The sequence below is a fragment of the Pipistrellus hanaki genome (assembly GCF_964339955.1).
Source record: "Pipistrellus hanaki genome assembly, chromosome: 3".
In the NCBI taxonomy this organism is placed as follows: domain Eukaryota; kingdom Metazoa; phylum Chordata; class Mammalia; order Chiroptera; family Vespertilionidae; genus Pipistrellus; species Pipistrellus hanaki.
In genome coordinates this window covers 109,945,598-109,956,980 of record NC_140505.1, presented here as the reverse complement: position 1 = coordinate 109,956,980, position 11,383 = coordinate 109,945,598, and the positions used below count along the sequence as shown (strand labels likewise).

Here is an 11,383-nt window from a genome sequence, read left to right as displayed (position 1 = left end):
TTATTTACTCAAAAGCAGTAAAAACAAAACAAACAAACAAACAAACAAACAAAAAACCCCCGAGCCGAAACGGGTTTGGCTCAGTGGATAGAGCATCGGCCTGTGGACTGAAAGGTCCCAGGTTCCATTCTGGTCAAGGGCATGTATCTTGGTTGCGGGAACATCCGCAGTAGGGGTGTGCAAGAGGCAGCTGATGGATGATTCTCTCTCATCGATTCCCTCTCTTTCTCTCTGTAAAAAAATCAATAAAATGTATTAAAAACAAACAAACAAACAAACAAACAAACACACACACACCAGAGAAAACTACCACTGTCCCAGACTCCCGGCGTAGGGGGGAGCCGGTTTATGCTTCCTCCCAGAGCCAGCAGAGGGAGCACCCGGCAAGGTTTGTGAGCCGCGCCTCCCCACACCTCCTCCCCCTTCCTCGCCCAACTTCCCCATAGCCATCGCTTCAACTAAGAGTGACCATTGACCTTTCAAGCTTTTGAGCAGTGATGCAATAGAATGGTATTTCAAAGAAAAAATGGTTATCGAAGTTTTGGAACCGGGTTTCCCGTGAATGTGAATGGTTTTTAAAAAGTAGGTCACATTTCGGGGGCGGGCGTGCAGGCAAGAAGATGAGTTCCCACGGAGGCCAGGTGACCTCCAAGCGGGTGGGAGGCGGTGAAGGGTCCCCGGGCCGGCCGGGATCTTTCTGAATTCCCGGGCCCTGGGCGCCAACCCCGCAGGAAATCGCAGAGACACGCGCCCTGCGGACTGCTGGAACCGGGGCTCATCGCCCAGCACCTCTCAGGCGCACGCGTCAGGGAGCCCCCCCGGACAGTCCGCCCAGGTGAGCTGGGGGCGCCCGGCTGCAGGAAGGAGCCTGAGGAGCGGCCTGGAGGGGAGGAACCTGGCCGGGCAGGTGCCAGAGGCCGCCCGCGGGAGGGAGCTGAGAGCGGCCAGCGCCGCCTAAGGAGCCGCTGGCTGCCTTCTAGGACCCGAGCTGAGGACGCCGCCTCCGGCCCGCTCTCTCCGGCTGTTGGGCGTGGGCACCGGGCGCTGGGCTGGAAAGGGGCCTCCCCACCCCATTCAAGTGTCTTGCCGGGAGGGGCCTTTTCGGGGACAACCCCCCCCCCCCCCCCCGCGCGCTCAGTCTCTGGCGCGCTGCTCACAAAATGCGCGGCCTGCGGGGTCGCGTGGAGGGACCGAGGGGCTAAGAAAGAGAGATCCCCGCAGAGGGGCGAGGATGTCTGCTATTCGCTCGATCCCGGCTCACGCCTGGCACGGCTGGGGGGCAGGTTCTGGCCGCCCAAACGGGGGCGATGGTGGCCGGGGTGTTCTGCGCGTCCCCGAACCACCCGGAGTGCGGGGGTCGGGTGGGGCCAGTCCCCCCTCGGCCCCCCTCCCGGGCGCGCAGAGCCCGCCCCCCACCCTCCCCCAGGCCTGCGCAGTGGCGCTCTCGCCTATTTGAAGCCGGAGCTGGGGCCGCGGTCACGTGGGGCGAATTCCTGGAAAGTTCCTGGAAAGCGGCCTCCGCCGCAGCCGGGCGGGGCGCTCCGAGCGCGGCCGGAGGAGGAGGGAGGTGGGGAGCACCGGAGGCGCGTGGGGCCGGGGCGTCGCGCGCACACGCCGCTCCGGGGACGGACGTTTAACTCTTGCCAAGTCTGGCCGCCGCCGCCGCGGCTCGCGGGCCTGGGTTTTCCCCGAAGCATGAGCCTCCTCGCCCGCCGCCTCTGGCGCAGCGCGGGCCGCGGACAGGGCGCCCCCGGGCTGCGGGCGCCACGCCTCAGGACCCTCTGCGCCCGCAGCCGAGACGCCGGAGGAGCGCGGGCCGGGGCCGGCGGCAGGTACGGGTGCGGGGAGCCCAGGCGCCGCCCCAACGGGGTGGCCGGGGAGGGCTCGGGGCGCCGCCGCGGGCGCCGGGCGGCCTGGGCTTCCGCAGTTCGGAGGCGCCCGGGGCGGAGAGTCCGAGCCGCGGCGCTGCCCCGCTGCCGGGCACCGCGGCCGGCTCTCTCCGCTTCCTTCCCGGCGTCGGGCAGTCTCCGGAGTGTTTTTTCTCTCCTAATCCGCCATCCAAATGAATAACCCTCCCAATAACCCGATCTCCCGCTCCTTTCCCCTCGCCTGCCTCCCGCCTGGGCGCATTCCTCCTCCCTCTGTCCTTCCCACCTCCTTGGTCGCAGCCGGAGGGAAACCCTGCAGCTGCCCGGGGAGGGAAAAGTGTGTGTGTGTGTGTGTGTGTGTGTGTGTGTGTGTGTAGGGGGGGGGGAGGTGCGAGCCCAGGAGCCGGTGTCGGGCCCTGGGGTTCCAGGCGATGATCCCCGGGGCTAGTGTCTGCCCGCCGCGCGGAGAACGCCGGCCGCCGCCGCGGCAGGTCTGGTCCGTCACATCCCCGGGCATCTCATTCCCAAATTAGAAATCAGCGGGGGAAACTCAGCGGATCCCCCTCCTTTCTGGGGTCCTTCCTCAGCTTCCCCGCCCCGGGTCCGCTGGGGAGGCTGCCGGGTGCTGAGACGGCGGCCGAGGCCGAGGTGAGGGCTCAGCTGTGGCCGCCCCGCAGGGCCCGCGGCTCCCGCTGCCGCCGCTCCGCCCGGGCTCCCGGGCTCCGACCCCCGCGGAGGCTGCGGGCCGCGCGCTGCGGCCGATTCCTCGACAGCGCCCGCGGCGGCCGCGGCCGCCCGGCCCCGGGAGCGGCCGCCACGGCCCCGCGGCGCCCCCCGCCTCGGCCCGAAGAGGAGGGAGGGGAGCCGGGCCGCCTCCGGGCTGCGGATGCGGCTACCCGCGCACCTCGGCGCCCCGGGCGGGCGGCTCCGGCCCCGGGAGCCCCGCGGCGCCGCGGGGCGGGGAGCCGGGCTGGTGCCGCACTTTCTCCCGGGGCTCTCGGGGCCGTGCGGAGCGGGAGACAGAGGGGTGCCGTTTTGAGGGCTCTCCTGTGATTGCCTTTGAGCAGTTTTTCCACTTGCCCTTGACGAGGGCACATTTTACCACTGCGCCTTGCAGGTGACTCTTGGCGCTTCCATTCTGCTGCCCTGGGCGGGAAGACACCCGGCTCCCCACCCTCATCCTGCCTCTCCCGCCCCCTCCCCCCACCCCTCCCCTTTTTTGACTCTGGCGCGTTGGATCCCGGCTGGCTCCCTCAATCCTTCTGGCTCTCCAGCGGGGCCTGGATACCGGGGGTTAAATGGTGCAGGAGCACGGGCGCGGAGGAGTCCCCGGGATTTTCTACGTCGCTGTCTCCCCACCCACACCCCCGGCCCAGGGGTCCGGCTCCGACTGACCCAGCCCCGCTCTCTTCTCTCTGCAGGCAAACCGGGGGTGACCGCGCCTGCGGGGGACTTTGCCATCTGCCCACCAGGACCCGGGGAGGAAGAACCGGCAGCTCCCCGTCCCCTCCCCCTCCTCCACCACCATTTTGGATACTCCGCAGGGACGTGTTTTGGGGTTCCCGCTGACTTCCAGGAAGGACCCGTGCCCTTCTCTGACCCCTGCTCGGGCGGCCACCTGTGCTCGCCGCGGGGACCCTTTGCCCATGACCCTGCGGTGCGCCGAGCCCTCCGGGAATGGTGCGGAAGGCACGCGGAGCCAGTGGGGGACGGCGGGGTCCGCGGAGGAGCCGTCCCCGGAGGCGGCGCGGCTGGCGAAGGCCCTGCGGGAGCTCAGCCACACAGGTAGGGCGCGGGCGGCGGCCGCGCGTGCGGGAGGGGGCGCTTCCCCAAGACAGGGCTGGGGGCTGTGCCGGCGGGGCGCGCAGCCCAGCGGCGGGGACGAGCTGGGGAAGCAAAGAATGAGATGGAGAAACGGTCCCCTCCTTCCCGTCCCCGCCTCGGAGCGGGATCACGGAGAGGATGGGTGCTTGGGAATGTGAAAGGAAAGTGGTTCTTGAGAGACTCGGGCCTGAAGGAGGGCGCGCCCAGGGCTCCTTGGAGAGATGGCCCCTTAGGGCGCGGGAACCTTTCACTGTTTTGCGTGCTGCTCAGCGGCGGGGATCGGCACTCGGCCGAACCCGAGCTGGAGACGGTTCCTGGCGCCTTCCTGCCCGCGGGTGCGGGCGGCGAGCGGGCGCAGCGCTGCCCGCAGCTCCTGCTGCATCCGGCTCCCGGGCGCAGCATCCGCCGCCGCCTGGAATCTCTGCCGCCAAGTCCAGGGACCCAGAGACCCGCGGCCGCTAGAGCCCCCGCGGAGCAGGCCCTTCCGGAGGTCTTCCTTCCAAGGGCTGCCCTGCGCCACGCGCGGCTAGCCGGAGTCCCTGGGCATCTGAAAGGAGAAAGGATTGGGAAAAAATACATTCTGGCAAACCTTGCAGGCTTACAACATCTCTGGGTCCTAAAAGCTTACGTTTGGGGCAAAGTTGAAGTTTTGGTAGCGTTAGGAAGAGCAGACTCTTCCCTCACTCGCGGTTGTGCTCTTTTTTGTGCGGGCCATGTGCTTTTCCCATCAGCTTGGAGGGACCAGCAGATTCAGAATCCTAGCTAGCAATTATTATTATTATTTTTTTTTTTGAGGAGTGGTGGATATTGTTAAAACTTTTTAAATGCAGAATGCCTCTTAAGTCATTTTTGCACACGGAACGGGCCCGGAGATGGTGCAGGCAGACCAAATGGGAATCCTGGGGAGACCCGCAGACAGTTGGAATTGGGTTTGAATTAGGGCAAAGTTCAAAAGATTGCGAATTTGAAATACTAATTATCATTTGGGGTTTCCTTCATTTCTCAATGACTGATAAGGAAGTTGTAATTGAAGCAGCAACAGAAGCTGTTGTACCTAGAACTGCGTTTTTGAAACAAGTAAACAGCAGTGCTTTCTAGGGCTTGGAACAGAGATGCAGCCATTGACAGATTTGGGGAGACTAGGGGGACACCAGCCATCCAAAATGGTGTTTCTGCTTTTCTCTCTTGGAATTAGTAGAGTTCAGTTTTCCACTTTTTAAGGGCACAGCTTTTATTTTTAACTTCTGATTGATTTATAATTTACTTTGATTTCACTTAAGTGGTGCTGGAAGCATCATGCTTTGTCAGCCAGTGTGTCATGTTGCAAATATCCTTTTGTTTCATTCAGAGAAAATCTAGATACCTTAAAGAACAGCTCCAGAAGATTAAAACAAAAAACAAAACCAAAAAAAACCACACCAAACAAACTGCTCACACTTTGTGTTCACAAAATAACATGGACCCACACTTACATTAAATTTCTACTAAAAGTATTTATAGTAGCCTCTGGTAAACTTTCATACTTCTTTTTAGAGCTAGAAAAAAAAATGTTGTCAAGTATTTGCCCCGTTTAAAACATTATAATAACAATTTTACCCTCTTTTCTTTTTTCTTTTTGAACAAAACCCCAGGTTGGTACTGGGGAAGTATGACTGTTAATGAAGCCAAAGAGAAATTAAAAGAGGCACCAGAAGGAACTTTCTTGATTAGAGATAGTTCGCATTCAGACTACCTACTAACAATATCTGTTAAAACATCAGCTGGACCAACTAATCTGCGAATCGAGTATCAAGATGGGAAGTTCAGATTGGACTCTATCATATGTGTCAAGTCCAAGCTTAAACAATTTGACAGTGTGGTTCATCTGATCGACTACTATGTTCAGATGTGCAAGGATAAGCGGACGGGCCCAGAAGCCCCCCGGAACGGCACTGTTCACCTCTATCTGACCAAACCGCTCTACACATCAGCACCACCTCTGCAGCATCTCTGCAGACTCACCATTAACAAATGCACCGGTGCCATCTGGGGACTGCCTTTGCCAACAAGACTAAAAGATTACTTGGAAGAATATAAATTCCAGGTATAAGTGTTTCTCTTTTTCTAAACATGCCTCATGTAGAGTATCTCCGAATGCAGCTATGTAAAAGAGAACCAAAACTTGAGTGACTGCTCTGGATAACTACACGGAATTCTAAGAACAGCTGAATCAATCTAACCTACGTGTGTGACTAGGTAGCTAGGTCAAGTCCCCTCAGATATGTTCACCTGAGAAACGCTTCCCTTCCTAAGGCTAAGACCAGCCGATCCTTTTAAGTTAAACGTTAAATGTCCCAAGTAAAGGCCGAAGTAACATTTTGATCAGAATGCCTTGCCTTTCTGAGGTTCCTTTCTCTTTGGTTGAAGGTCCAAGCACCAGTAGTAGAGAAAGGGAGAAAGGACTCCACGGAGGAGAACTGAAGAAGGGGAAGGAACCTGACAGGCTTAGCTTCCATTTTATATGCCTGGTGATCCGAGTCTATTTTGGATATGTTATAGTTTGCATTCTGATGTTGCTAGGGGTTTTGTTGATCGGATATGCTTGTGAGTATTTATCCTTCATTTTATGCAATTAACCAAGTCAACCAAAAAAACAAAAACAAAAAACAAACCCACAAAAAACCATGAAATCCTGTATTTGTCTTTTTACTACATGTATGAACTCCTCTTTCATGTGAATGAGTACTGTAGTAATCTATTTTAAGAGAGCCTTACTTCAGAAATATTTCAAACTGGTGCAAACAGAAAAGACTTCGTCTTTTCCATTAAGGCTAAAGACAAGAATGTCATGCTATACAGGTGCAACCCAATCCCCGTTAATAAAACCATGTAGATACAGACATTTTACCTTTGGAAGTAGCTGTGTCCCACCCTGTTGCCATGATTTTTTTTTTTTGAAATGGCTTTAGAAATATCCAAGTTGTCCTTGAATTCTCTAACTATGGACATCAGCAGTTGTCTCCCTTCTACCATGTAGAAAACTCGGACTTAATTTTCTTCCAGATACAAGGGGATACCTGCCTGTTTTTCAAAGTGTTTATTTACTGCTGTTACTATTTGATTAGAATGTATTAAATAAAAACCCTGACTTTTACAAGTTGCGCTTATATTACTTTGAATTGTAGAAAATATATACTTTCATGGTAAAAGCGGGTTGCCATAAAAATTTATGTCAAGTGGGATAAGCCACATATTCAGCAAGAAGGAAGGCCTTTCTTGCCTTTCTCTGAAGCTGTGGTCATACTTGCCCTTTGCGTTCTGGAAAGCATGGTTTAGGAACTGCAAGACTTGCCAAGTGGCCCTTTTACAAGATGAACAGGCATAACACTAATGCTCTTTGTATTTCCAAAAACATGGTTTCGACACTACAAAAACTGATATATTCTAGTCTTTTGGGTTGAATAGGCATAATATAAAATAAAGTTTTATTGCTTTTTTTTTTTTTTTTTTTTTTTTTTTGTCACATAGGCTCATGACTGTTGCAAATTTTTTTGGTGTCCAGACTTTGCCATCTTAAAAAATTTTTTCCTGAATAGCTACATATAATGGTGTAACACTGGGAGGATGAGCCTAGTTTATTGTGTGTATCCCAAGTGAATTATGCTAAGACAGAAGCGTATAATTTGTGCTTATAAATTATAGTAAAAACTGCTTAAATATTTTCATGAAGCTCTTGAGAAATGGTTTTGTGCCTGTGTATTCAAACAGCAGAGCCAAACACGAAAGAAAGATCGCTAAGTCGTCCTCTAGGAATTCATTTGTAGCCTAAAAGTTAAAGAGCCATACTTTTAGGGTTCTGGTCTTTGATCAGGGGTTAACCTTTTCATTAAGATGTTCGGGTTCTGTGCATTTCTTACTCTCCTTCTCCACTGAAAACAGTTGTCTGGTGTGGAATATTTGACTTCTCTGACAGAACTTCCACACGGCCAGTGCCAGAGGGCTTTGTGGGATTTCTTCAACGTCTTGCGCACTTCTGTTCTCGTTGTTTCACACACTCTGCAGTTACTGAGAGCTGGACGCCGTAGTGGGCTATGAGTACCTGTGGAGCTGTGGAAAGTTCTGCATTATTGCTAGCAAGTAACAATGAGAAAACCAGAGAACTTCAAAGACACCTCAAGTGTTCTGTGGAACTGTTGCCTTACATTTCAATCTTGTCTATTTCAAGTACATCGATAAGCATTAGAGGCAGTCTCTCTCTCTCCCTCTCTCTTCATCTCTCTCCCTCTCTCTTCCTCTCTTTCCCTCTCTCTCCCTCTCCCCCCCCCTCTCTTTTTTTTTTTACAATTACTAACATTATTTATTGAGATGTTCTGTGCCAGACTCTTACTCAGTACTTACGTGCATTATCTCATTTAATCCTCACATAGACTGCATGAGCAAAGTACAGTGATCACGGGAGGTACACTTCTAATTTGTGAGTGAGGAGGCATTCCAGGAACATCTCAGCCCTTTTTATTCTTGGAGAGGAATTACGAAGAGCAAATTGCTGCCATTTCTCTATTGATCCAGACGAACAAGTAAGAGCAGGCTATAAAAGGAACCCTCAGCGTTTTTATTGCTGCCTCAACTGGAAAAGTATAGGTACCGTAATTAGTGCTGTGCTCTGTGGGATTCGGTCAGCTGGGGCCAGTGGGTTCTCTCCTGGTGCAGGGGTGGATGGAGAGGGGTTCACTGTTTCCCTTGGTAGCTGGCGCATAATGCCAGTTACCAATTATTGGTAACTCCCATTTTATAGCCCATTGAACAAAAAAGTTAAGATGTACACTTGTCTAAACCACCCTCAACGCAGCCAAGAAAAATACCCAGGGATCTCTTTGCAGGGCAGTTTCGGACATTAGTGAAGGTGTGTATTATTGTTGAAGAATGTAGGATACAGGACTTAACCTGTCCCCTCAAACTTAAAATACTTTGATCTGACTTTCCATTGGGAGCAGAGTTGAGGCCGTGGAGTTTTTCATTCTATCCAAGTGGGCACTGGAGGCTGCTTTTTAGGGAGTTGGTTTTTTTTGTTTTGTTTGTTTTGATTTTAGGGCTTTGGACTGTGGAGAAAAGGCCGTTCAGCTTATGAGCTGAATGTGTTGTTTTTTTTTCTGGCGTGTCAGTAAAAAGTCTTGACTTCATAGTAATTATGTAATCCAAATAGGTAAGAGAATGGGACAGTTGTTTTGCAGTGTTTATTTTCTTGGGAAGGATTTTCTCTGCTTTTAGAAAATTGTACCCTGGTAGAGGGTAGGAGAAGGGACGTCATCACATAATCCATGGGCTGGAATGTCCTGAGACAAGGCTGTGTTCTGCTCGCGTTGTGCGTGGTGTGGGTAGGCGCAGGGCGGTGGCGGGGAAGTGGCTGTGGTTACACCGAGCAGCTGGGCCCAGGCCGCGCTTGGCTCCCAGTGGTCCTTCTGGCCTCGGGAGCAAAAAAGTGATGTCATTCAATCTCGGCCTTTCATTGACTAAGGGGCCTTGTATTCTCCCACTTTTCCAATCACGTATTTTATTTTATTTTTATAGAGTTGGTCATAGTATTTTTATTTTATTTTATTTTATTTTATTTTATTTTTATTAAATTATTATCTGTGTACATATTTTAACATTGCCCCCCCCCCCCCCCCCGCATATATACCCTCCCTCCCCAGAGTTTTGTGTCCATTGGTTGTACTTATAAGCATGTATACAAGTCCTTCGGTTTATGCTTCTGTCGTGAGTGGCACATGTAGTGCAGCCTGGTCATAGTATTTTTATTTTATTTTATTTTTAATATATTTTATTGATTTTTTTACAGAGAGGAAAGGAGAGGAATAGAGAGAAACACCGATAAGAGAGAAACATCCACCAGCTGCCTCCTGCACACCCCCTACTGGGGATGTGCCCGCAATCAAGGTACATGCCCTTGACCGGAATCGAACCCGAGTCCTTTCAGTCCGCAGGCCAACGCTCTATCCACTGAGCCAAATCGGTTTCGGCTCCAATCTTGTATTTTAGTTTTGTCATTTTACCTGACGAAGACCATCCAACCCAGGGAAGTCAGGAAATTTGTATGTATATGCACACAGGAACACACACATAACCCAGCATATCAGTGGCAGAGTCAGCCAACACATAATTTTACAGTTTAGTATTTGTAAAAACTGCACCCTTCTACTCTGTTTAAATTGTCAGTATTCTATCTTGCTGCCCGGTAAGCCCTACAGTTCTTTTAACACCACAGTTTTCTTCCTCTGAAATTAGCAGGCCTTTGGAATACTGTACAGGATAATTCCAATTCTTGCCTCCTTGCACCCTGCCTCAAATAATCGGCTTCTGCTGGGCTTCAGGATGGTTTGGTCCACATCAGAGTTTTGCATTCATTTTAACGCGTCAAGATTTGTAACCTATTTGCTGTTTTAACGTCTAACAATCTGCCATCCTTGCTCTTTTATGATCTCATTTCTGCCTCTGCCAGATGTGACTCACACACGGCCACGTCCGGGTGGCTGCCCACCTCTTTTCTCGCTCCTGGGCATGATGGCACAGCTAATGCCTGCCTCACCTTCTCCCTTCTGTGTCATTAAGTTGCCCTCTGAGCTCCTTAGACACAGCTCTGCTGACCATATTATACTTCAGTGAAAGAGGGTCATTATATTCTCCCTGCGTTGGGTAACTCAATGGTTTAGAATACCTTGAGATTAAATCTGTCTCCTCTACTCTCTGATTCTTTTCAGATTTTGAAACAAGTAGCCAGCCTCAAATACCAACGACACTTTTGTTATGTGCATGCTTTAATTTTTTTCCTCTTAGTATCAGGCTTCTTAAGTTGCAGTTCATTTGATTGAAATGGAAATGCCCTCCATTTCTTCCTTCCCCTTGTCTATGTAAGAATGATTGTGTGATAGTCCTGTTTCACTCCTTCGCAGGCATGCATATATATATATATATATATATATATATATATATATAAATATAATTCCCATCTTTACATATTTTTTTCTATGTGGCTTGAGTTCAGGTTCCTTAACCATATTGCCAAAGTCAAGTAACAGCTGTTGCTACGGTAGCCTTTAAAAGCCCGGGAGTCCCCAGTGCCTGGGAAGAAAGTAAGCTGAAATTACGGAGCAAAGCTGGATATTCCTTTCTACCCTCCCGGAGCTTTGTCAACAAGAGGCCCTCTCTGGCACGTGTCGTCCCAGAGAGGGGTTCCCGTCAGGAACGTTCAGTGAGCCACAGGAATAAGACTGCTTTTACAGGCCGTCTCACGTGAAACGACCTCCTTAACGCAGAGGAGCTCAGACGTGCCCTAGAGATCAGGCGCACAGTTTGTGAGCCATCATTCACGTGGCGCTGCCTCTGTCAGAAACAGGAGGGAGGGGAAGGCAAGCCAGAGTCCTGGAGGGAAGGAAATACGGCCAGCTGCCTTCCTCTTCTGTCTTCACATAAATTCCACCCAAGGAGCCCATTTCTGTGGTGGAGAGAGTGAGACTCGATCACAGAACTCCAGAAAATCGTCCCTCGGTTTCCAATCGTGTTAAGATAAAAATTGACATTTTGCTAAACAGTTTTCTGTTTGGTATGTTTTTTCCTGCTTAGATATCGGTCCAGAGAGCTGCTAGATCTTTAACATTCAGAAAAATATTTTCCATGTTATTTCTACCCGGAGAAGTTGTTTGGTTTCCCATTTT

At 51.6% G+C, this 11,383-nt stretch overlaps 1 protein-coding gene across 13 annotated transcripts in view; it reads left to right on the top strand.

Annotated features, from left to right (window-relative positions):
* Positions 1–562: 562 nt before the first annotated feature.
* The window catches only part of SOCS2 (suppressor of cytokine signaling 2), a 50,253-nt gene continuing 39,432 nt past the window's right edge, over positions 563–11,383 (top strand). For 2 of the 13 annotated variants that reach the window (XM_084880365.1, XM_084880364.1), the window contains exons 1-3: positions 1,500–1,832; positions 3,290–3,653; positions 5,324–5,775. In XM_084880365.1, the coding sequence (XP_084736491.1) occupies positions 3,515–3,653; positions 5,324–5,775 (591 nt within the window). In that variant the 5' untranslated portion in view covers positions 1,500–1,832; positions 3,290–3,514. Of the gene's footprint in view, positions 836–1,495; positions 1,833–2,337; positions 2,360–2,430; positions 2,517–2,851; positions 2,986–3,114; positions 3,654–5,323; positions 6,698–11,383 lie in introns of those variants that run through there. The other 11 variants (XM_084880370.1, XM_084880367.1, XM_084880363.1 and 8 more) reach the window with 11 other exon arrangements.